General features: G+C 37.6%; 1 protein-coding gene across 1 annotated transcript in view; it reads left to right on the top strand.

Moving 5' to 3' along the window:
- Nucleotides 1–27,104, top strand: part of LRRC72 (leucine rich repeat containing 72) — a gene marked incomplete at its 5' end in the record, with an annotated part of 70,384 nt that overhangs the window by 35,492 nt on the left and 7,788 nt on the right. Inside the window, 5 exons of the mRNA XM_082400402.1 lie at nucleotides 5,356–5,437; nucleotides 6,543–6,653; nucleotides 14,636–14,725; nucleotides 15,676–15,828; nucleotides 26,745–26,772. Of these exons, the coding sequence (XP_082256528.1) occupies nucleotides 5,356–5,437; nucleotides 6,543–6,653; nucleotides 14,636–14,725; nucleotides 15,676–15,828; nucleotides 26,745–26,772 (464 nt within the window). The remainder of the gene's footprint in view (nucleotides 1–5,355; nucleotides 5,438–6,542; nucleotides 6,654–14,635; nucleotides 14,726–15,675; nucleotides 15,829–26,744; nucleotides 26,773–27,104) is intronic.

Raw genomic sequence — 27,104 nt, 5'->3', positions numbered from 1 at the left:
CGGTTGTCGTAAAAGATATATTGGAGGTAGCTACTGAGAGACTTCTGTGAAAGGTTTCCTTATTCCTGAAAAAGAGCAGTAGAAGAGAGGTCCTTTGTTCCCTCTGGATGTTTTCTTGCCTGGCTAGTAAACCAGGAACCATCCTATCAACTTGTGGATGTATCCAACATTGTGAGAAAAGCAGAGCTCAGAGAAGCATTGAGATATTCAGACTGAAGCTCTCACAACCTCTGGACTCCTTGATATGTGAGATAATAAGTGTTCTAATTTATGTGCCAGTTTGAGTTGAGCTTAGGAGTTAATTGGAGCCAAAAGCATCCTCTCTAATATGGTTTATTCTGTACTTGCATTAGGCTACTGATAGAATATAAAAATAAATGTGATGGTGCCTGCTCTAGTGATAGAATTAGGAAGGGCAGAAGGTGTGGCTGTACTCCTGATGAGGACATTGTGGTTGCAAACTGCCTGGAATGGAATGAGGGAAAGCAGTGGTTTGGGGAGACAGAGGATGAATGTAGTTTGGTGTGTTTGGAGCCTAACATGCTTGAAGGGTGCACAATTTCCCCCATTATTATGTAGTGGATGATAAAACTGGAGCTTCTGGTCTGACCTTGAACCAGCAAATTAAATAGGTACAAGTTGTTTCTGAGGACATGCAATGCCCCAGCTTTCCTAGGTTTGCTCGGGCTGCCCTGCTTCCTTCATTATGCTCTCTGAGAGCTTGCTTTCTCCTTGTACCGCGTAGATATCTACTAGTTCTGCAGCTCCTCTCTTTCTGGGTCATCTTTTTCTAATCTCCGCTGATGTAATTAGTGGGAGACAGCTGCTCTTAGGTGCGTATTAACTGAGGACTTCTGAAGACTCCCTGCCTTGTCTCATCTTTTAGCAAGCCTGACTGAGGGAATTTTAGGTCAGTTCATCTTTCCCAGCTTTCCTAAGAAACTGGGTCTGCTCAGACGAGTGATCTAAGTGATTTGCATTTTATACTACAGTTTCAAATGGTCTGTATACATTTGATCTATTTGTGTTTTGGCTCATTACCTCAAAATTTTTCTTTTACAGACGTTTAGTCGTGAGCTCATAATATTGTTGTCACAATGCTGGTATCCTTCTGTTTCTGGAAGACCTAGCATTACTTTGGTATATTTCATTTGTCACAGATTAGAGTAAGCATTTGATGAGAAACCTGTATATAATGCCTCACCAAGCAACTGTCCAAAATGGAATCTGAGTTTCTACCATGTAACAAAAACTGAACAGTTGACAACTTTTACAAACTAAATTTAAATAAAAGTACCTATTCTGGCAAGGTCATTGTTTATAAACGTCTTCATCTAAAACATAATCAAAATACTTATTTATAATAACATTTTCCACACTAAAATAATGTACTAATGTACAATAATGTATGATGTACTATACACCAACTTTTGATCCAAGTCAAACAGACTTGGGTTTGAACCCTTGCTCTGTTGTCTTGAGAAAGTTGTTTTTTAACTTCTCTGAGCCTCGGTTTCCTCCTAGGTAAATAAGGGAACAAAACAAATAACATGGGCTATTGTAAGGATCATACTAGATAATGGTGAAAACATCTAGCTTAGTGCTTGGGTCATAATAAGCACTTAAAAGATATGACTGTCCCCTTGACTCTGAACCAGCAGTTCTCAACTAGGAGCGACTTTGCAACCCCTGCCACACCACCCACACACAAGGGGAACATTTGGCAATGTCTGGAGACCTTTTTGATTTTCACAGCTGGGGTGTGTGTGTTCCTGGCATCTAGTGGATAGAGGCTAGGGATGCTGCCAGCCATACTACAATCCACAGGGCAGCTTCCCCAGCCCCAACAAAGAATTATCTGGCCCCAAATGTCAATAGCTGTAAAGGTTGAGAAATCTTGCCCTAAAAGAATGCCTCCTTAATTTTAAATTCATGCTGGTGTAAAATTTTCCCCACTAGTACCTCAGCGGTTACCTGTAAGAGCTTTACCTTAAATGTAAGTGCTCCCAGCTCTATAAAAAATAATAATGGTTAAATAGTAAATATTAATAGCTATCGTTTATTGAGCCCTTGCTATGTGCGAAGCCCTGAGCTAACGTATATGATTTGTGGAATGTCACATTCAATATAAATCCCATGGCAATCCTTAGGCTCAGTACTGTAGATTTTCCTAAATGGATAATTATAATAACATTTTACTTTAACAATGGTTTAAGTGTCAGAACAATCAGCATGTCTTCCAACTCCCATTCCTAGATCTTGACTTCAACAACTTGGTACATTGCAATGTCTATTCAAGTCCTGTGAATTCTGCCTTGGAATTATCTCTCAATTCCCTCTACTTTGCTCTTCTCCCACTGTTATTACTCTACTCTGGGACCCATATATTCTTCTGAATTAGCATAACACCATTTTTGTTCATCTCTTGCTGTTATACTTACTATCTCCTCTAAACAGTACTCTTCCCTGTCATTTTTTTTTTTTCCAAAATAAAACTGGGCAATAACACTCCTCTGCACAAAATCTTTTATTAGTTCCCCAAGATTCTCATGATCTGGCTTTATCTGTTTTCACTACATTCCTCCCATTCATTTCGCCCCAACAAATGGTACAATCTTAAAATTCCAATAATCATGGTCCAAAGATGTTAATGCTCTTGGGAAAATTATTATTCTATAATCAAGATGAAATGGTTGAGTTTATTAGTATTCTTGCGTTAATGTGTAACGCAAGAGAAATTAAAACCTCAACTAATTAGAATGTTCTGTTAATGTGTGGTCGAGCAGGCAACTGGGAAAAAAGAGAGAAGAAAAAGTCATGGTTTGCCCTGGTGTTCTCTTTCTAGGCTGATGTTAGGTGTGGCTCTCATTAGATCAGGGAGTGGTGAGGAGGAGGGTGGAAGGTAGTGAGTTGCTGTCAGGAGGCCAGCAGGAAGAGTAGAAAGGGATGGGAAACCAACTGGGACCCCCCGCCCCTCACTGTATTGAATGGTCTCTCCTACCTGGGGGAAACATGGCTCCTCCTGTGACTTAACAAAGCTGAAGTGCAGTTACTGGTGGTTCTCCTGCATGAGTGCTCACATAATTAGGTACAGATGAGACTGTGAGACAATGAGGTGAGCAGCACGTGTGCCTTTTATAGCTTCATAATTTGTGACTGTTACAAATATAAGAAAAAATTAAAGAAAATTCATTAAAGAAACCCATTTTCAAACTTTGATTACAAATCTAAAATAGCTTTTCGGAGATACGAGAGGGCATGAGTAAAATTTCCAATAAATCCTCACTAAATCAGATAGGTTGGCATCTGTCTACCTGAATCAATCCATCAAAGGTCAAAACAGTTCTATTTAACTGATGACAATAGTTACTGTGATAGGCTTTAATAAGCATGTAAAACTAATTTACAAACATAAGCGTATATTTCTGTATATATAAATTAGGAAGCACTTGATCAATAACTATTTCATATGATTCTTCTCCCTGCTAGATCCTGTATTAAGCAGTAAAGTTAGCATTGTTACATTTAACTTAAGTGCTGCTTTTAGAACATACCAGCCCCACGTTATGACTCTACCATGCCTCATCCTCATAACTCAAACAAATCTGTCAAATTTTATTGAGGTTATAAAGTCAATATTTTTAAAAAAGTAGTGGGATTCTCCTTGCAGGGTAACAGAAACACTTCTGAATTCAGTTTAGAGCTAAATACTCCTATCATGTACTTTAATGGTGCATTTGAGGAATTTTCAAGAGTGTTTTGACTATTTTCAATTCTTAAAGTACACCGAATTTCTAATCTAATCTTAAAAGTAAGATGCAGCTTCACCATATCATTAGGAGAATGGAGAGGTGGGAAGGATAACAGACTGAAGAAACATCATTTCTTTCCTTAAGAAAGACACAAAACTAGTGATCAAGTAATTGCACAAGTCATAGGAAGTGTTGAACGTGGACAAGAAAAGGAAGATTCATGGGCATGGGGGGTTGTCAGGAAAGGCCTTACTTAAAAAAAGATGAGGGCTTCCCTGGTGGTGCAGTGGTTAAGAATCCGCCTGCCAATGCAGGGGACACGGGTTCGATCCCTGGTCCGGGAAGATCCCACATGCCACGGAGCAACTAAGCCCATGTGCCACAAGTACTGAGCCTGTGCTCTAGAGCCTGCAAGCCACAACTACTGAGCCCACATGCCGCAACTACTGAAGTCCCGCGCCTAGAGCCTGTGCTCCGCAACAAGAGAAGCCACTGTAATGAGAAGCCCCTGCTCGCTGCAACTAGAGAAAGCCCGCACACAGCAACAAAGACCCAACACAGCTAAAAATAAAAAATAAATAAATAAATAAATAAATAAAGAGATACACTGAGTGTTTTAAAAAAAAAAAAAAAAGATGAGCTGTAAAGTAACAGGATTATGCTGTGCCTTGTCCTCTCCTTGGGGATGGTGGCCGGTTGGGCTGTTAGCACTGACCTCCTGTGTGTGTTCAGATTACACAGTCCTCGGCTAAACTGAGATCTGTTGCCCCGAAGGACAGTGAGCCTGAGAAGAGGAGATGGTTCATAGACTGGGGCATAAAGAAAGAGAACTCAAAGTTAGACAATCTTGGAGATAGAGCTTGGGGAGGGAAGGTAGAGCACTGACTGCAGAATTAGACCATCTCTCAGGAGATCTGACTTAAAGTGCTGGAGCAGGTGGGAGTTTAGAGAAACAAAAAGTGGGTCAAAACAGAGCAAGAAGACAGCGGTGAGATGCAGAGATCAAAGAAGGGTCTCAACAAATCTCTGGAGCAGTGGAAACTTCTTGTGGCAGCCTGCTCAGGCATGGTTGGGTAGGCCTTGCCAGCCTAGGGCAGATCCTTAAGAATAATCAGAAATGTACCAGGAGGAAAAGCCATGCAGGCAAAGAGAAATCATGACTCATACACAGATGCAGAAACGATTCAGCATTATCAGAGGAGAGATCCCTTGGCACATAACAGGCACTTAATAATATGTGATGGTGAATTAGTGGATATATGGAGCCAAATCCAATGTGACTATAGGGCACAGAAATGTAGGGAAGGTTGTGAGAGCAAAAGGACTCGGCCAGATTCCAGAGGCTTTGAAAACCTTTCAGGGAGTTTGGTGGAGACGTGGTAAGAGAAGTTCGAGTATTAAGTTAGCTAAAAGCACCCTTTTCATCATACGTATCTTCAAAGACAATCCAGACATAAACTCATGGCCCAGATCAAAAGGTTGCACATAACTAATAAAAACAGCAAATGTTGAACTTCTATGGTTCTTATTAAATTTTTATATCTATATATAATTACATGTAATTATTGTAGAAAGAATACTGTTCTCTAACTCTCATTTTCAGCTCCATGGAATAACATTTATAACTAGAAACTATTGTCTGGCAGAACTATACCTAAACAACAATGAAATATTTGATATACAAGGTATGTCTTAAATTTTGTCTTTTGATTGAATTGATTTTCAATTAAATAATAACTTTCAACTATGGTATTGCTCATGGCATGCAATAGTCTGTTTTAACATTTCTGTTGAAAATATATGATGGAAGCTGTTATTTTTTAATGTTCTTGTGTACATTTCATTTTAAGATGTGCTGTTTGATTATGGTTTTAACTCAATATTGTCATGTATCTTATTCAAGATGTAAAAGAATCTTTTTTTAACATAGAAATTTTGCCATTCTACTGCACAGTTGGACACAAACTAGATATTGTGGAAGCAAATTTTAACAATGTTTGGGAGCATTAATAAAAAATAATGACTTCATAAATAGTCTTAAATGTTTTCACAGGCTATAATTTTTCCCAGCCAAATTTCTGTTTCACTCTCAGTTAATTTTGTACCTGCAACAATCTGTAAACTGACAATTTCAAGCCTGGTATAAAAGTACATGATATACTATGATCATGAGATACAAAGAAGTATGGTACAAAACATTTTTCCTCTGTATTACATGTTGCAGAATTGAAATATCATAAATTTTGAGATCCAGTATGATTCCTTGTTCCATGAAGAAAGGAAGGAAATCTTGCCAATTCAAATATGATGTCGTTATTGCAAAGACACAACACACTTTCACTTATGTTAAAAATGTGGAAAATGTGCAATTTAGAATCAATAAAATGATAGGAATATTTGGCTTCCCATTGTGTAAAGAAAATATTTAGTTGAGCAATTTGGGGGAGATATTGATTTGAATAACTATTTCCTGGATTGGCATTATAAACTAAGCAACATTGGCAAAACAAAACAAACAAAATAAGGATAAGGAAAATAACCCCTTCAGAATCAAACAAAATCATTGCTACAGAAAAAGAAACAGTGGAAAGAAATTGGCTCTATATTCCCAAATTACAGTCGCTTATTTGAATTCTTATGCTTTGTTGTATTCTTAATGATAATTAATCATATTATTAGTAATTCCTCCCTTCACCAGCTGTAATGTATTCTTTGCTTTTGTTTAGTTAGCATGTTTAATTAGCATTAAAAATGTTTAAAATCTTATACAAATATTTTAATTTTTTTTAGGCCTGCACTCTTTGCATTCGTTGCATATACTCCTGCTGCACCACAATGAGCTAACAAACATTGAGGCAACAGTAAAGGAATTAAAGGGGATGCTAAATCTGAAGACCCTAAGTATTAATTTGCACTTTTATATGGCCATAACTTAAAATAGTGATAACACAGGACATTTTTTCATTTTTTGAATTTAAATTAGATCAGTGTTTATAACAAAACTACTTATATATTCCTGAAAACAAGACTAGATCTTTTTCTTTTTAAAAATACATTTTTGAAAGAACAACAGGTAGAAAAAAAAATTTTTGTGAAACGATATGGCATGCCACATGGAAATGATGAAAGCAACAAAAGAGGAGATACATGTTTAAATCTGTGTTTTTGGTTTTACCTCTAAAGGAAGTTTTAGCACATATTATATGATTCCATTTATTTATATAAATGTCCAGAATGGGCACATCTATCGAGACAGCAACACTGAGAGGTAACTGTTTTTAAATAGTGGTTGCCCAGGGCTGGGGGGATGAGGGTCTGGGGAGTGACAGTCTGGGGTTTCTTTTCGGAGTGATGAAAATGTTCTAAAATTGAAGGTGGTGATGGTTGCACAATTCTGTGAATATACTAAAAACCATGAATTGTATACTTAAAATTAGTGAACCGCGTGATATGTGAATTATATTAGTAAAGCTGACACTCCCTCCCCCCACACTAAAAAAAGAGCATGTTTTAATGTAATCTTCCTGTTGGGTGAACAGCAAACAATTCATATGTATTGAATCGCACCCAGCAAGGAACTGACCTCAGTATTTGAAGAAAGTGTGAGATGGGTTGGAAAAATAAATAATACACAGTTCCTACTCTCAATAAGCTTATAGTGGTTTGGTTTGTTTGTTTGTTTGTTTTTAAGCTTATAGTGTCGGAGGGTAAATAAACTGGTACACGCTTGCAATTCAGAACAAATGGTTCTAGGTGGACCAAGGGAAAAGACTCAGAGCAGTAAATGGGTTTTCAAACTTCAGAGTTTGTAGACTTCTTTATACAAGGTCATAAAATAGATGTTTTTTTCCTATTTATTTTCTATTCATTTCTCAGAATTGCCAAAGATAGTGTTTTGAATATGTGTAAAGTGGTGTTGATGGTGGAGCTTCTAATCAGCTCAATACATAGAGTTATTGAAATTTTCAAATATTTTGAGTGTTAATCAGTTATACCTACTATATTAAGGAGAAATGATTTAAGTTCTTATAGGTAAGATTCTTTAAACCCAACTATTAAAAGTACCCCAAGTTCTAAGGAATTCAATGCTCATTTTTGAGATGTGATAAGGTCTGTGAAAGACTTATCAGGATTGGCCTGCATATTTGAATTATCTGGCCCTTCTGTGCTGAACAAATGCTTCAAATGTCTTTAAATGATTATAAAAGACTGGTTATACTAGATTTTGAACTCTCTCTTACCTTCATTTTTCTGTAAAATGGGCTAATAACTACCTCTCAGGATTGCTTCAAATATTAAGCTAACTCTGTAAAGCATTAATTGGTTTGAAGCAGTAACAACAAAAAATTGTTTTATTATGGTTTATGTAAATTAGATAATGAATTAAGATGCACACAGTCTAGAAATTCTGCTGATTGGTAAATAGAGTTTTAAAAAACTGACATTTTGAATAATAATTATAACAACATGTTTGAACGTTGAGAAAATGTTTTCTTATTATATTATCATTTAAATCTTCATAGCAATCCAATGATGTGATTAGAAATATTCCCTCTTTAATGGTAGAAATGCAGGGCTCAGAGCTTTAACCAGACTACTGAGGAATGTTGAAACTTAAACTCACGCCGTGTTTCTTTTGTTTATCATTCATTCATTCAATAAATATTTATCATGCATTCACTAAGGACACTACTAGATGGAGACACAAAAGTAAACAAGAAAGACCCTATCTAGACCTTTATGGAGCTTACAGTTTTGTAACTCTCAGCCTAAATATTTCTTACAGAACTGAGGGGGCTCGATGTAAAACTAATTGGACAATTTGCTAAATGTAAGAACTGAATCATTTAAGCAAGCTTATTTTACAATGCAAGATTTGGAGGTTAGCAATCAAGGTTGCCCCATCATAGTCAACAGGGTTATGCCTTAAACAAAAGTGCCTGGCGGCGGGGGTTGGGGGGGTAAGTGGAGTCTGAAATTCAGCCCCTGCCTGCCTTACCAGCCGTGTATGTGGGCACAGAATGGTGTCAGCCCTGAGGTGGGGTGCAGGAGTGCCTTTTCTAGTTCTCTGAAAGGCTATTAGGTCAGCCTGGTAGTATAAGGTCCATATCATTGCCTATCACAACATTTTAAATGACCTCTACTTAAAATCATAGTGACTATAAATTGTTCCAACTGAGAATCTTGTAGAGGGATCATTTTTTGAAATGGAGAAAATGCTGCATCAGATTACCCAAAAAAAAGCATTTTCTGAAAATTTTTGGTAGCAAATATGCACAGTTTGAACCCTTGCCCTATTTTTTTTTTTTTTTCCTTGCCCTATTTTGGTTAAAGATATTATACAAAAAAAATGTTGGCGGACTTCCCTGGTGGCGCAGTGGTTGGGAATCCGCCTGCCAATGCAGGGGATACGGGTTCGAGCCCTGGTGCAGGAAGATCCCACGTGCTGCGGAGCAACTAAGCCCACGAACCACAACTACTGAGCCCAAGTGCCACAAATACTGAAGCCCGTGCACCTAGAGCCCGTGCTTCGCAACGAGAAGCCACCACAATGAGAAACCCGCGTACCACAACAAAGAGTAGCCCCTGCTCGCTGCAATTAGAGAAAGTCTGTGCGCAGCAATGAAGACCCAACGCAGCCAAAAATAAATTTTAAAAAATTAAGAAAAAAATGTTGGCATTTACTAGCTACTAATTATATTGTGCAGTAATGTCCCTTGATTAAGTTCCTATGAACCTCCTTTGCAATCACAGATTAGATTCAGCTCATTAACTACAATAAGAAATCCATGTATTTTTAAAAAAAATAAATTTATTAATTTATTTATTTAATTTTGGCTGTGTTGGGTCTTTGTTGCTGCACACAGGCTTTCTCTAGTTGCGGCGAGCGGGGGCTACTCTTTGTTGCAGTACATGGGCTATTCATTGCGGTGGCTTCTCTTGTTGTGGAACACGGGCTCTAGGTGCACAGGCTTCAGTAGTTGTGTCACGTGGGCTCAGTAGTTGTGGCTCACGGGCTCTAGAGCGCAGGCTCAGTAGTTGTGGCGCACGGGCTTAGTTGCTCCGAGGCATGTGGGATCTTCCCAGACCAGGGCTCGAACCCTGTCCCCTGCATTGACAGGCGGATTCTTAGACACTGCGCCACCAGGGAAGTCCCCCATGTATTTTCAAGTGTTAAAAATTTTCTTTTCAAGTTATAAAACTGTTTAAAATGCTAAAATATTATTATTATTATTCCACTTCAATTACAATTCTTCAGAGGGTGAGAAAATAGCCTGGAGGGTAAACCTCTAATCCATTTCAGCATTGCACCCTCCACTGGCAATGAGGAGAACTGGAAGAGATTACCCAGTATACACATGGCTGGGAGCTTCAGGGAGGCCTAAAACCAGCTGCAGAGTGTGAGGTCCTACAAACTGGAATTCCTGACTTCCAGGCTGAGGCAGGAGGGCCACACCTTTTCTCTCCAGGCAGTCTACCTTTCCACACCCTCCCCCTCTGGCTCCATTTTCCTCTTCCCTTCCCTCCTCCAAACTCTTTCTAAATCCACATGTGTCAAAGATTTGCTTCGTGGCTGCGGACTTTCACTAACCTTCAGTCTCCCTGCCTCTCTCCCAGCGCAGAGAGAAAAAACACCACCGACAACAGCAACAAAATATTTAACCCATTCTCCTGTTCCTAAATCTCTAGTCTCCTCATTTTTCTCAAATTTTCTCTGTGTTGCATTAAGCTCCAGTATTGGAAAGTATACTTGAACTCCTACATTCCATAATTGTTAAGACTTGCTTCCTAGCAGAGACTTAAAGATTCACCCTTGGAGACAGGAAGTGCCCCTTTCAAAGAGAAGGTCTCCATTTTTTACAGATTCTGCTCTTAAGCACGTCCTGCCTTTCCTCATTTGGCCACAGTCCACTGCTGATGGCAAATAGCCAGGGAGTGAAGAGGGATGCTGAGAGGTCAGCGTGGGACTATGGTCTCAGTGGTCTCTTCACTTGAGACTCTTTACCCTGAAATGCCCCTCAAGGTGGGACCACTCCTCCCAAACAACACAATAGAACAGTCCATTCAATAAAAAGAGCCAACTGGGTCTTTCACTGCTGTTTGTCTTGAAACAGCATCCCTCACTCTCCTAACCCTTGCTTTAGTCCAAGTTTGCCTTTTAAGAATCAGGGATCATTTCCATATTCAGTACAATCATGTGGTATGCTGTGGCCCAGAGATTTTAGTTAAAATGAGATGGTAACAATGGAGATGCTGACCTTACTAAGTAACCTTGAGCGAGAACCTCTGTCTGATCATTGACAGTTGAGCTTCCTTCCACAGGCTGTTCTGTATGGGCACAGATGGAACTGCTTTTAACGTCTCTACATCATTTCCCCATCTATTAAAATGGATATGTTGGTACATTATTAATTACATCAACTTTCTTCAAAGGTGGTCTAAAAAACATTCAGGTTCATTTAAATGGTGATTTTTAATTTTGCCTTAAAAGTTAAAAAGAAATTAACTGGAGCCAATTATTTAGATGACTTTTTTTTTCCTCTTCTGTTTCAATAAGAAGAAGCTTCACACATGTGACTCATGTAACTCAAGCTTGTGCAGTAAGGTAGTAGAAACATTTTGCTATATTATTGGGTAAATGTAAATTGCTTAGACTCAGAATCCCAAATTAAGATAAGCAAGACAGTGCTGGCGCCACCGAGGTGTACTCTATAAGTAGCCTAGAGGGAAGGTGGATTAAATAGTATTAACCTATTGAAAGTGAAAGTGTAAACAATTTCGCTTCATAGTTTCTAAAGGAATGTACCCATACATCATAGAAGGTTTTCAGAGCTTTCAGACACAGGAAACCAATATCATATCTTAGAAACTTTATTTATGGTAATTTTAGTAGCATCAATCCAAAACTCATAAATCCAAAATGTTAAATGCTTAATAGTATAGAGGGGAAAAAAGAGAATTAAAAATAAGATTGCTTCCTTCTAACATTTAAGAGTAAGAAAAAAAGTGAAGAATAATAAAAACGAAATTCTTTTAAAATTATTTAATTCTAATTATTTTTTTAAGTTAATTTAGTCAGAGACTAGGCTTAATAGCCCAGTTTTCTGACTTGCTGTCATTTAGATTTTATTTTATGATGAGATGAATGTTGAACCACAATAAGCTCATCAAGTTTTTAGTATTATGACACCTTTTTAATAAGTAGTGTAATAGTAGTAAATCCAAATTTGGTGATTTGTTTAGCTGAAGCCAGAAGTTTAAAAATTTACATAAAGCAGTTATTTAACTAAGCACTAGGAAGAAAAACCAAGAAAAGAAATTAAATAGTAGTGTTCTCAGAGGGAAAAGAGAATATGAAGTGTATCCTAAAAGTAAACATCATTGAAAGATGTTGGTACATTTTCCATTAACATCATATGCAAAGGCAGACTCTACTCCCAGCTGCTATAATGTAGGATAGTGTTATGAGGTGTCAGATGTTATTCTCCAAGACAGTAACCACAGAGCAGACTTCTGCACTAAAGCATCTGTGAATTTTTCTCCCTCCTAAACTCTCATTAAAAACAATTGTGTTTTGCTTTTATATCCTTGAAGGGTGACCTTTTTTCTTCTTTGTCTGGCTCAAACTGCGATGTATGATCCCTGTGGATCTTTTTAAATCTGTTCTTATTACTGGTTTAATATACATCCGTTCTATTCCCTGTCCTGTAGTTATAATTATTTGCTACCACTTTAAATTCCTTGTCTTTTTTTAAAATTTATTTATAGAGAGAATGTTTTGCTTATCTCTCTTTTTTTTTTTTTAAATTTTATTTATTTATTTATGGCTGTGTTGGGTCTTCGTTTCTGTGCGAGGGCTTTCTCCAGTTGTGGCAAGTGGGGGCCACTCTTCATTGCAGTGCGCGGGCCTCTCACTATCGCGGCCTCTCCTGTTGCGGAGCACAGGCTCCAGACGCGCAGGCTCAGTAGAAATTCCTTGTCTTTTGAGATTAAAATTCAAACCAATTTTGTCACTTAAGAAATTTTGAAAAATATCCATTTCATTTTTCCTCTCATTTCCCCCAATACATCCATATTTCCTTTCTTTTAAATTTTCTTGTTGCCCTGGCTCTACATTTTCTTTTATGCCTTTCCTCTTACAACTTTTGTTTATTATGCACCAGGTGTCTTCCATTGCCTGCTTTAAGTCCCTCTAAAGCTCATGTTTTCCACAGGGAATAGCTACCTATAACGATTTTATTAGCCAGAAAAGTTTGTGTTTATACAACAAATATCAGAATGTTTTATTACCTGCAGAGAAAACATTCAGATGATTAACTTCTTCAGTTGTTATCTAGTTTGTTGTCTTTAAAGCATCCCCCTTGACCCCCTCTTCTTTATGTTGCAAACTCTTTATAAATATTAATCAGTTTTTTTCTGGGTTTCTAATGCTTAATACTTTCATGCTTTTATCAAACCTCTTTGTATTTTATAATTAGTCAAATGCTACAGCAGTACTCCTAGATTTAAATGTACGTTAAATGAGCCTCATTTTGTTGAGTGATGTTTTTTTACACTAGCTGGAGCTCTTTCTGCTACTGCCATCTAGTGGTTCTCCTCACTAGGTGTCTTGTCCAGGAGTATTTTCTAGAAATTACGTGTAGGTGGAATTCAATAGCTAAAGATATCCAAGTGGAAATTATAAGAGTTTTATTTCACATTGTATTGAAATAACCCTGTTTAATATTATCTAAAGAAGAATAGGGAAAGTACCTTTTCCATGGAAATAAAATACAACTTCTAAATGAAGATTTTAAAAAAATGTACCTACATGCTGATGCCTAAGGGATGTCCTGTCAGAAGCGCCTGGAGCTCTTCCGCATCAGCGTGCCTCCCACCTCCAGCCTGTATTAGGGAGCATGGTTCATTAAGTATCCTAGCACCTGCGCACAAGGAAATCCCAGTCCCCTGTGCCTGGCCAGAGGTAGATGAGATGCAAAACCCGCATCTCTTCACCTCTACTCCTGCAGAGATCTGAAGCTGCTACTGGCATTTATATGTTCTGAACTAGGTGCAATGGTGTGAAGCCGAGGAAGAAAATTATAAAACAGTGTACCACAATTCTGCCCATCTCCACACAGGCATCCATGTGACCTTTGAGACTGGAAGAAGAGAACCAATGAACAAATACTTTAATAAAGGGCAGCATCAAGAACCCTCTAGAGGGGCTTCCCTGGTGGCGCAGTGGTTGAGAATCTGCCTGCTAATGCAGGGGACACGGGTTCGAGCCCTGGTCTGGGAAGATTCCACATGCCGCGGAGCAGCTGGGCCCGTGAGCCACAACTACTGAGCCTGCGCGTCTGGAGCCTGTGCTCCACCACAAGAGAGGCCACGATAGTGAGAGGCCCGTGCACCGCGATGAAGAGTGGCCCCCGCTTGCCGCAACTAGAGAAAGCCCTCGCACAGAAACAAAGAACCAACACAGCCAAAAATAAATATATATATAAAAAAAGATTACTATTAAAAAAAAAAATCCAAAAAAAAAAAAAAAGAACCCTCTAGAACTGATACTGAGTTCTTCCTTTACTGATTAATTTACGGACATGTTAAAAGTTTCCTCATTTGTGACAGATTTGGGTCAAAGGTATGTCCTCAGCACCTAGCACAGTTCCTAGTAGATAGTAAGCACTCCAAAAATATTTGTTGAATGAATGAATTTAACAGATAGGAAAAGGAAGTCCTGCGATGAATAAGTAAGGGTTTGGTGAAACCATTGGTCTGTGAAGCAGAGCTTTACAAACTGTTATGTTTTATATTAATCTTGCAATTTCTCATATTTTATCAAGTGATAAATATAACTGATTTCGAAACCTGACATCTTAATTTGGATTCTTTCTTTGCAGCTCTCTACCAAAACCCTTTATGCCAATATAACTTGTACCGTTTATACACAATCTACCACCTTCCAGGAGTAGAGTTGCTTGACGGAAATCGTAAGAACACCTCTTCTTGCAGAGAAATATTTGAGAGTCAGTCTTATAACTCAGTGGTTTAAACTGCTGATGATTTTTGGAAATAATTGTCTTTGTAAATGGAAGTTTTTCAATTATTGATTTTTGAAATTTTTGCTGTATGAAATTTGCTATAGTTTAGGAATTCATGTCTGTTGACCACTTTATAGGAAAGGCCATCTAACTGAGCATGAGGAAATGTCTCCTTTTGATTCTAGTTTTGACAGTAATGTGTTGAATGCCAATTCACTGACCCCACCGGCACCCTTAATTTTTTATTTCAAAAATGAGACAATTGGACTAAGTCTCATAGGCCTATTTAAGTTCTAAAAGTCATATTCTTTGAAATTCTGTAAATATGTATGTATATATATACTAAAACATATATAATAACCTCTATGTGATATATTTTTAGACATTGTAGATAAACTAATATGTCTAATTTATATAAGCCACAAAAAAGAAAAATCAACCTCAGTCAGTGCATTACATTTTACATTTTTTGAGGTCTATTTTACCCAGAAGTTCTTTATTACCTATCTACTTACCTTTCTACAGATTTGAACATTCTTAATAACTTATAATTGAGTAACTTCTAAATGAGAATATATTAAAACCTTATTTTTATTCCTCTTCTTCCTCATAGCCATGAGGAAAAGAAGGGATGTAGCACAGCTGCAATTTCAATCATCCATGGTGATGTGTTAGAATGTGATGTGATAAGATTGATTTGTGCCTTGTGACATGAGGGACATATATTGAGCACTTGTAAGATTATGGAAATAACTTGGTAGCCTTTTTACAAATTAATTTTGACAGGATGTTCACATACAACATGGGATAAATCCATTTTTTAAAGTAATTCTATTTTGAATCACTCTGCATATCTATTTATAATGTTATATAATAACATTACTTTTTGCATTTATCAGAAGTTACAGAAAAAGAAAGAAGATCAATGATTACGATTTTTAACCATAAAAAGTCTCATATTGTTCAATCAATAGCATTCAGAGGAAAAGTAGATGCCTCATGGAATCCAAGATCACCACTTAAGCAAAAACCAGCCCAGAGAGTACCTTCAGGTATTTAGAAAAAATGAAAAATCCTCAAACTTTTGGTTAATTTGGTTATAATAATAATAACTTCAATTTACAATAAGCTAAACAGTTACGTAGTGAAATAAATATTTTCCAATTTTATTAGCCTACCTAAATATATAACTTTCATCTTCATTTGTGTGTATTAAATAAGGTAATGTGATAACAATGAGATAATACATTGAAGTCCTTACCCCAGTATCTAGCACAGCATAAAGGGCTCAATGAATAAGCTACAATTGCTATTATTACCATTGACACTGGATAATTTCACCAATTAAGGCTATAAGTTTTTGATAATATAGAAGAATATTAATAAGAAATAAAGATCATCTGCAATTCCTCCATTCAGAAATAAGCACTATTATTTTGTTGTACTCTCATAGATGGTGATCATATGCAAGTATAACTTGAATATCTTCAGTAATGTTTCATTAGCTGGAATTTAATTTCTTGTATGTAACAGAAATCCAACTACAGTGACTTAAGTAAAAAGAGGTTTACTTTTCTCACACAACAAAGAGTATAGTGTCCAAGGTTAGTGTAAAATTGAATGATATTTTCGGTGTTCGAGAATACATCTATCTTTAGTTCTGCAATTATTTTTTTTTTTTAAAGAAATATGTTTATTTGGTCACAACAGCTAAACCTGCTATTAGGTTTAGTAACATACCCTAGTGAATTTAGATTTTTGACCCATTTAGGATCCTGTAGTCTATAAATTTTATTTTATTTTATTTTATTTCTTTTTTTAAACATCTTTATTGGAGTATAATTGCTTTACAATGGTGTGTTAGTTTCTGCTTTATAACAAAGTGAATCAGTTATACATATACATATGTTCCCATATCTCTTCCCTCTTGCGTCTCCCTCCCTCCCACCCTCCCTATCCCACCCCTCTAGGTGGTCACAAAGCACCGAGCTGATCTCCCTGTGCTATGCGGCTGCTTCCCACTAGCTATCGATTTTACGTTTGGTAGTGTATATGTGTCCATGCCACTCTCTCACCTTGTCACAGCTTACCCTTCCCCCTCCCCATATCCTCAAGTCCATTCTCTAGTAGGTCTGTGTCTTTATTCCCGTCTTGCCCCTAGGTTCTTCATGACCTTTTTTTTTTTTCTTTCTTAGATTCCATATATATGTGTTAGCATACGGTATTTGTTTTTCTCCTTCTGACTTACTTCACTCTGTATGACAGACTCTAGGTCCATCCACCTCACTACAAATAACTCAGTTTCATTTCTTTTTACGGCTGAGTAATATTCCATTGTATATATGTGCCACATCTTCTTTATCCATTCACCTGTTGATGGACACTTCAGTTGCTTCCATGTCCTGGCTATTGTAAATAGAGCTGCAATGAACATTTTGGTACATGACTCTTTTTGAATTATGGTTTTCTCAGGGTATATGCCCAGTAGTGGGATTGCTGGGTCATATGGTAGTTCTATTTTTAGTTTTTTAAGGAACCTTCATACTGTTCTCCATAGTGGCTGTATCAATTTACATTCCCACCAACAGTGCAAGAGTGTTCCCTTTTCTCCACACCCTCTCCAGCATTTATTGTTTGTAGATTTTTTGATGATGGCCATTCTGACCGGTGTGAGATGATATCTCATTATAGTTTTGATTTGCATTTCTCTAATGATTAATGATGTTGAACATCATTTCATGTGTCTGTTGGCAATCTGTATATCTTCTTTGGAGAAATGTCTGTTTAGGTCTTCTGCCCATTTTTGGATTGGGTTGTTTGTTTTTTTGATATTGAGCTGCATGAGCTGCTTGTAAATTTTGGAGATTAATCCTTTGTCAGTTGTTTCATTTGCAAATATTTTCTCCCATTGTGAGGGTTGTCTTTTCGCCTTGTTTATGGTTTCCTTTGCAGTGCAAAAGCTTTTAAGCTTCATTAGGTCCCATTTGTTTATTTTTGTTTTTATTTCCATTTCTCTAGGAGGTGGGTCAAAAAGGATCTTGCTGTGATTTATGTCATAGAGTGTTCTGCCTATGTTTTCCTCTAAGAGTTTTATAGTGTCTACACTATACATTTAGGTCTTTAATCCATTTTGAATTTATTTTTGTGTATAGTGTTAGGGAGTGTTCTAATTTCATTCTTTTACATGTAGCTGTCCAGTTTTCCCAGCACCACTTATTGAAGAGGCTGTCTTTTCTCCATTGTATATTCTTGCCTCCTTTATCAAACACAAGGTGACCATATGTTTGTGGGTTTATCTCTGGGCTTTGTATCTTGTTCCATTGATCTGTATTTCTGTTTTTGTGCCAGTACTATACTGTCTCGATGACTATTACTTTGTAGTATAGTCTGAAGTCAGGGAGCCTGATTCCTCCAGCTCCGTTTTTCTTTCTCAAGATTGCTTTGGCTATTCAGGGTCTTTTGTGTTTCCATACAAATTGTGATATTTTTTGTTCTAGTTCTGTGAAAAATGCCATTGGTAGTTTGATAGGGATTGCATTGAATCTGTAGATTGCTTTGGGTAGTAGAGTCATTTTCATAATGTTCATTCTTCCAATCCAAGAACATGGTATATCTCTCCATCTGTTTGTATTATCTTTAATTTCTTTCATCAGTGTCTTATAGTTTTCTACATACAGGTCTTTTGTCTCCTTAGGTAGGTTTATTCCTAGGTATTTTATTCCTTTTGTTGCAGTGGTAAACGGGAGTGTTTCCTTAATTTCTCTTTCACATTTTTCATCATTAGTGTAAAGGAATGCAAGAGATTTCCGTGCATTAATTTTGTATCCTGCTACTTTACCAAATTCATTGATTAGCTCTTGTAATTTTCTGGTAGCATCTTTACGATTCTCTATGTATACTATCATGTTATCTGCAAACAGTGACAGTTTTACTTCTTCTTTTCCAATTTGGATTCCTTTTATTTCTTTTTCTTTTCTGATTGCTGTGGCTAAAACTTCCAAAACTATGTTGAATAATAGTAGTGAGAGTGGGCAACCTTGTCTTGTTCCTGATCTTAGTGGAAATGATTTCAGCTTTTCAGCATTGAGAACGATGTTGGCTGTGGGTTTGTCATATATGGCCTTTATTATGCTGAGGTAAGTTCCCTCTATGCCTACTTTCTGGAGGGTTTTTATCATAAATGGGTGTTGAATTTTGTCAAAAGCTTTTTCTGCATCTACTGAGATGATCATATGGTTTTTCTCCTTCAAGTTGTTAATATGGTGTATCACATTGATTGATTTGCATATATTGAAGAATCCTTGCATTCCTGGGATAAACCCCACTTGATCATGGTGTATGATCCTTTTAATGTGCTGTTGGATTCTGTTCACTAGTATTTTGTTGAGGATTTTTGCAACTATGTTCATCAGTGATATTGGTCTGTAGTTTTCTTTCTTTGTGACATCTTTGTCTGGTTTTGATATGGTGGTGATGGTGGTCTTGTAGAATGAGTTTGGGACTGTTCCTCCCTCTGCTATATTTTGGAACTTTGAGAAGGATAGGTGTTAGCTCTTCTCTAAATGTTTGATAGAATTCGCCTGTGAAGCCATCTGGTCCTGGGCTTTTGTTTGCTGGAAGATTTTTAATCACAGTCTCAATTCCAGTGCTTGTGATTGGTCTGTTTATATTTTCTATTTCTTCCTGGTTCAGTCTCGGAAGGTTGTGCATTTCTAAGAATTTGTCCATTTCTTCCAGGTTGTCCATTTTATTGGCATATAGTTGCTTGTAGTAATCTCTCATGATTCTTTGTATATCTGCAGTGTCAGTTGTTACTTCTCCTTCTTCATTTCTAATTCTATTGATTTGAGTCTTCTCCCTTCTTTTCTTGATGAGTCTGGCTAATGGTTTATCAATTTTGTTTATCTTCTCAAAGAACCAGTTTTTGGTTTTATTGACCTTTGCTATTGTTTCCTTCATTTCTTTTTCATTTATTTCTGATCTGATCTTTATGATTTCTTTCTTTCTGCTAACTTTGGGGGTTTTTTGTTCTTCTTTCTCTAATTGCTTTAGGTGTAAGGTTAGGTTGTTTATTTGAGATGTTTGTTTCTTGAGGTAGGATTGTATTGCTATAATCTTCTCTCTTAGAACTGCTTTTGTTGCAACCCATAGGTTTTGGGTTGTCGTGTTTTTATTGTCATTTGTTTCTAGGTATTTCTTGATTGCCTCTTTGATTTCTACAGTGATCTCTTGGTTATTAAGTAGTGTATTGTTAGCCTCCATGTGTTTGTATTTTTTACAGATTTTTTTTCCTGTAATTGATATCTAGTCTCATAATGTTGTGGTCAGAAAAGATACTTGATATGATTTGAATTTTCTTAAATTTACCAAGGCTTGATTTGTGACCCAAGACATGATCTATCCTGGAGAATGTTCCATGAGCACTTGAAAAGAAAGTGTATTCTGTTGTTTATGGATGGAATGTCCTATAAATATCAGTTAAGTCCATCTTGTTTAGTGTATCATTTAAAACTGTGTTTCCTTATTTATTTTCATTTTGGATGATCTGTCCATTGGTGAAAGTGGGGTGTTAAAGTCCCCTGCTATGATTCTTCTGTTACTGTCAATTTCCCCTTTTATGGCTGTTACCATTTGCCTTATGTACTGAGGTGCTCCTATTTTGGGTGCATAAATATTTACAATTGCTATATCTTCTTCTTGGAGTGATCCCTTGATCATTATGTAGTGTCCTTCTTTGTCTCTTGTAATAGTCTCTATTTTACAGTCTATTTTGTCTGATATGAGAATTGCTACTCCAGCTTTCTTTTGATTTCCATTTGCATGGATTATCTTTTTCCATCCCCTCACTTTCAGTCTGTATGTGTCCCTAACTCAGAAGTGGGTCTCTTGTAGACAGCATTTATATGGGTCTTGTTTTTTATCCATTTAGCCAGTCTATGTCTTTTGGTTTGAGCATTTAATCCATTTACATTCAAGGTTCTTATTGATATGTATGTTCCTATTACCATTTTCTTAATTGTTTTGGGTTTGTTATTTTAGGTCTTTTCCTTCTCTTGTGTTTCCTGCCTGGAGAAGTTCCTTTAGCATTTGTTGTAAAGCTGGTTTGCTGGTACTGAGTTCTCTTAGCTTTTGCTTGTCTGTAAAGGTTTTAATTTCTGTGTCAAATCTGAATGAGATGCTTGCTGGGTAGAGTAATCTTGGTTGTAGGTTTTCCCCTTTCATCACTTTAAATATGTCATGCCACTCCCTTCTGGCTTGCAGAGTTTTTGATGAAAGATCAGCTGTTAACCTTATGGGGATTCCCTTGTATGTTATTTGTTGTTTTTCCCTTGCTGCTTTTAATAATTTTTTCTTTGTGTTTAATTTTTGATAGTTTGATTAATATGTGTTTTGGTGTGTTTCTCCTTGGCTTTATCCTGTATGGGACTCTCTGCACTTCCTGGACTTGACTAACTATTTCCTTTCCCATATTAGGGAAGTTTTCAACTATAATCTCTTCAAATATTTTCTCAGTCCCTTTCTTTTTCTCTTCTTCTTCTCGGACCCCTATAGTTCGAATGTTGGTACGTTTAATGTTGTCCCAGTGGTCTCTGACACTGTCCTCAATTCTTTTCATTCTTTTTTCTTTATTCTGCTCTGCAGTAGTTATTTCCACTGTTTTATCTTCCAGGTCACTTATCCGTTCTTCTGCCTCAGTTATTCTGCTATTGATTCCTTCTAGAGAATTTTAAATTTCATTTATTGTTGTTCATCTTTGTTTATTTGCTCTTTAGTTCTTCTAGGTCCTTGTTAAACGTTTCTTGTATTTTCTCCATTCTATTTCCAAGATTTTGGATCATCTTTACTATCATTACTCTGAATTGCTTTCAGGTAGACTGCCTATTTCCTCTTCATTTGTTTGGTCTGGTGGGTTTTTACCTTGCTACTTCATCTGCTATGTGTTTCTCTGTGTTCTCATTTTGCTTAACTTACTGTGTTTGGGGTCTCCTTTTCGCAGGCTGTGGGTTTGTAGTTCCTGTTGTTTTTGCTTTCTGCACCCAGTGTCTAAGGTTGGTTCAGTGGGTTGTGTAGGCTTCCTGGTGGAGGGGACTAGTGCCTGTATTCTGGTGGATGAGGCTGGATCTTGTCTTTCTGGTGGGCAGAACCACGTCCAGTGGTGTGTTTTGGTGTGTCTGTGACCTTATTATGATTTTAGGCAGCCTCTTTGCTAATGGGTGGAGTTGTGTTCCTTTCTTGCTGCTTGTTTGGCATAGGGTGTCTAGCACTGTAGCTTGCTGGTTGTTGAGTGGAGCTGGGTCTTAGCGTTGAGATGAAGATCTCTGGGAGAGCTTTTGCCATTTGATATTATGTGGAGCTGGGAGGTCTCTGGTGGACCAATATCCTGAACTTGTCTCTCCCACCTCAGAGGCACAGGTCTGACCCCCAGCTGGAACACCGAGACCCTGTCAGCCATACGGCTCAGAAGGAAAGGGAGAAAAAAAAAAGGAAGAAAAAAGTAATAATAAAATAAAGTTATTAAAATAAAAAATAATTATTAAAAATAAAAAAATTAAAAAGTAATAAAAAGAAGAAAAAGAAAGAAAGAAAGAAGAGAGCAACCATACCAAAAAACAAATCCCCCAATGATAACAAGCACTAAAAGTTATACTAAAAAAAAAAAAAATCCCAAAACGGACAGATAGAACCCTAGGACAAATGGTAAATGCAAAGCTGTACAGACAAAATGACACACAGAAGCATACACATACACACTCACAAAAAGAGAGAAAGAAAATAATATATTGTTGCTCCCTAAGTCCACCACCTCAATTTTGGGATGATTCATTGTCTAGTCAGGTATTCCACAGATGCAGGGTACATCAAGTTGATTGTGGAGATTTAATCCACTGCTTCTGAGGCTGCTGGGAGAGATTTCCCTTTCTCTTCTTTGTTCGCACAGCTCCTGGGGTTCAGCTTTGGATTTGGACCCACCTCTGCGTGTAGGTCGCCTGAGGGCGTCTGTTGTTGGCTCAAGACAGGACGGGGTTAAAGGAGCAGCTGATTCGGGGGCTCTGGCAGAGGCTGGTGTGACGTTGCACCAGCCTGAGGCGCACCGTGCGTTCTCCCGGGGAAGTTGTCCCTGGATCACGGGACCCTGGCAGTGGCGGGCTGCACAGGCTCCCGGGAGCGGCGGTGTGGATAGTGACCTGTGCTTGCACACAGGCTTCTTGGTGGCGGCAGCAGCAGCCTTAGCGTCTCATGCCCATCTATGGGGTCTGCGCTGATAGCAGCGGCTCGCGCCCGTCTCTGGAGCTCCTTTAAGCGGTGCTCTTAATCCCCTCCCCTCGCGCACCAGGAAACAAAGAGGCAAGAAAAAGTCTCTTGCCTCTTCGGCAGCTGCAGACTTTTTCCCGGACTCCCTCCCAGCCAGCTGTGGTGCACTAACCCCTTCAGGCTGTGTTCACGCCGCCAACCCCAGTCCTCTCCCTGGTATCCGACCGAAGCCCGAGCCTCAGCTCCCAGCCCCCGCCCGCCCTGGCGGGTGAGCAGACAAGCCTCTCGGGGTGGTGAGTGCTGCTCGGCGCCAAGACTCTGTGCGGGAATCTCTCCACTTTGCCCTCTGCACCCCTGTTGCTGCGCTCTCCTCATTGGCTCTGAAGCTCCCCCCTTCTCCCGCCCGCAGTCTCTGCCCACGAAGGGGCTTCCTAGCGTGTGGAAATCTTTCCTCCTTCACAGCTCCCTCCCACTGGTGTGGGTCCCATCCCTATTCTTTTGTCTCTGTTATTTCTTTTTTCTTTTGCCCTACCCAGGTACGTGGGGAGTTTCTTGCCTTTTGGGAGGACTGACGTCTTCTGCCAGCGGTCAGTGGGTGTTCTGTAGGAGCTGTTCCACGTGTAGATGTATTTCTGATGTATTTGTGGGGAGGAAGGTGATCTTCACGTCTTACTCTTCCGCCATCTTGAAGGTCTCTCAGTTGCTTTTTCAAACAAGAATCCAGTCAAGGTTCACGGTTACATTTGGTTGTTGTGGCAGATTACACTTTTAATTTAAAATAGTCTTAAATTTTTTCCATGGCTTTTTGTAGGGACCAGGCCAGTTACATTATGGAATGCCTCAATTTGTATGATTGTTTCCACAAAGTATAATTCAACGTGTCCCTTTATCCCCTATATGTCCCATAGAATAGAAGTAATGTCTGGAGGACATGTTCTGGATGCGGAAAGCTATAGTGTAGAGCAGTGGTTGTCGAAGTGTGGTCCCCAAATCAGCAGCAGCAGCATCTCTTAGTAATTTGCTACAGATGCACATTCTTGCCCCAAACAACATCTACTGAATTAGAAACTCAGGGTGGACCCAGGAAGCTATGTTTTAACAAGACTTTCAGGTGATTCTGATGCGTACTCCCACCAGAGAACAACCAGCGTAGAGGCAAGAACACAAGGTTTAGGATCAGATTCTCCTGGATTTGAACACCAGCTCTGCTAGTAATTACAATTTTTATTTTGGACATGAATTTGCGTCACCTTTCTGACTTTTAAAATGGGGGTAATATCTTCCTTTGGCTGTTAGGATGCTTAATATGCAAACCATTGCAACACCTGATATGACACATATCAACTGCATGATAAGTTGGACTGTTCTATTGGTCAGCCACTTCCCTGTTTTTTCTTTTAGTTCATGTAAAAGCTAATGGTCAAACTGAATGTTTACTGGATTAGTGGGGGTAAGCCATGCTGTGGTACAAAAGGAATCTCGGGATAGAAAATCTCCACTCTTAAAAATAGCTAATACACCCAGTAACAAGCAATATATGGTAACTCCCATCTGTTTTTCACGGCTAGAGAGTTTTTCAGGTGTGAGGAAGATAGCTGATTGCTACCTTTAGTGCTTTACATTTCTTTCATATCAAACCTCCAAAAACAAAATTAGGGAAGAAAGGATAGGGAGAGTATTTCATTGCATTTGAAATTTTTTCTTCTTAATTCACATTCTTAATTCATAGAAAGGCTGACTATAAGCCTCCTGCAAATTGGCAGCATGACCCTAATCAATCTCATTTTCTACAAACCAAACATTTATAATAAAATTAATAAAACTCACTATGTAAGTTTTTAAAACTTGTGCCTTATAGTTTTTATAGTTTCTATGTTTGTTCTTACTGTGACATGCACATTTAGGACTCAATTCTTTTATTGGAAATAAACTATTCTTGAAAATGTTTATAAAGCAATTGTAACACCACATTTTGATTTTATTATTCTTAACCCTAAAATGAGAAAGAAATCAATTGTATTCCAAATAGATTGAGAAGCAAGGACAACTTGAAGTTTCTTCAAATTCTAGGAACAAAATTAAAAGACACAATTGGAAGAAATATTTGCAATACATACAATAGGCAAAAGTTAATGCCCGTTATCTCGAAGGACTCCTATAAATCAATTTGAAAACTAGTTACAAAAGATATGGACATTTATAGAAGGAAAAAAATGTGATGTCTAACAATCAGCCTCACTAGTGAGCAAGTAAGTGCAAATTAAAACAATGAGATACCATTTTCATCCTGCAGGTAGGCAAATACTGAAAGTGTTGGTGAAGTTGAGGGGAGAAAAGAGCACAACTCATACTCTTCCAAGAAAGTTGAAACAGGGTAAACTGGTTCAACTTTCTTGGAAGGTCATATGGCAATATGACAGTATCCACCCATATATAAAATGTGCAACACATTCAACACAGCAATTAAATTTGAAATCTCTCTCCTACAGAAGTATTTGCACACATGAACAAAAATATATGTATAAAGGGCTAATTGAAACTTTTTGTAATAGAAAAAATAGTAGAAAATATAAATGGTCACTCATAGAATGTTAGCTTATGGCACATCCATACAATATGAACAATTGGATTTAGAATCATTCCATGGTATATTTTGAGTATAAAAAAATATGTTGTGGAGTAATATAATGCAGAATAATGACAAAATTAGAATTTTGTCAGCAAACAAATCTTTGTGTATATGTATGTGCGTGAGTGCACGTGCATACGCACATAGGGGGCTGGAAGCATACATACAAAACTCTTAACAGTGATACTTCTGATATAAGGAATTGGACAGGTCAAAGGGAGATTTCACTTTTTACTCTTTTCTTGTTTATATTCATCAAAAGTAAAATGTGAGCTTTTTGTAATTAAAAATGTATAAAGAATCTGGGGAGATGAAAAAAGACATGGGAGACTTGGGTTAGCCACTTGTGAAGGGAACGATGCCGTGAACCCCTCTCCTAAGGCAGAGGCTGTGTGCTCCCTGCTGCCTGTGAGTTGGCAAGAGCTCAGACTGTGGGCTTTGCTGGCCCAACAGGTGCTGGTACATTCCATCACTAGCCTGGCACTGGGCCTTCTGGAGAGGAATAAACAAAGTAATGACAGTCTCTAGAAGATGCCATAAGAAATCCAAGCTTTGAGGACTAGCCTTTGAGCTCCAAAGCTAGGTAAGATGTAGATTCTTGTGATCTAGGATTTGTTTATTTTGTGTCTTTGAAGTTAATGCCAAGAATCCAAGAGGTTTAAACTGCCCTAAATATTTTTTCCTCATTTGGTCTCTTAGTCCATTTACAGATGCATGTGCCTATCTGAAAAAAGAAAAAGGATCCGTTTCCGCACATGAGACTGCGTATCTTAATTATAAAAATTTCCACTTGGATTCCACTGGTAACTAAATTGATTGAGCATTTTGTTCTCAGAGTTTTGAGACGTGTATTGTATTAAAGAATTTGCCTCAAAACCTTAGACACACCTAAGGCACTATATCTGAAAGAAAATTTCAGTTTGAGGTTAGGTATCACGGCAATTTTGACTGATTGAACTTTTATCTAAATGATTGCTCAAAAACCGGAGAGCTATGCTCTAGACTTTTTCCTTTATAGCATTATTTCATTGTTTTAAAATGCTGAATAAACATTTGAAAAATCCTAATTTAGAATTTTTCTTTTAGACTTTGCATTTGCGAATAATGTAGACAAGTAAGTGATTTTTAAACTTTACTTTTCTTATCAGATTATTTCATAATCGTGTTGATTCCCTAGATTATTCCCATTTCCCAAAATGGATTTTAATGGGTTAAAAAAATGACTAACTCTTCAATAGATCAGAAAAATTGCTATGTCTTCCTGTGATATATGAATTCAAACTATGTATTCATATTTGACATATTTAGATTTTTTAATATTATAACCTAAAATAAATGAAGATGTGGGGTGAGGTGGAGGGAGAAGTTAGACAAAAAAGTTAAAAAAGAAAAAGACAAAATCTTGAAAGTAAGCATAAAAAAAAAAAACTTAAGAATTACCTGATA

This window comes from Balaenoptera borealis (genome assembly GCF_965194805.1).
Source record: "Balaenoptera borealis genome assembly, chromosome: 7".
NCBI classification, from domain to species: domain Eukaryota; kingdom Metazoa; phylum Chordata; class Mammalia; order Artiodactyla; family Balaenopteridae; genus Balaenoptera; species Balaenoptera borealis.
Note: the sequence above shows the minus strand (reverse complement) of the source record. Positions and strands in the feature narration are given on the sequence as shown.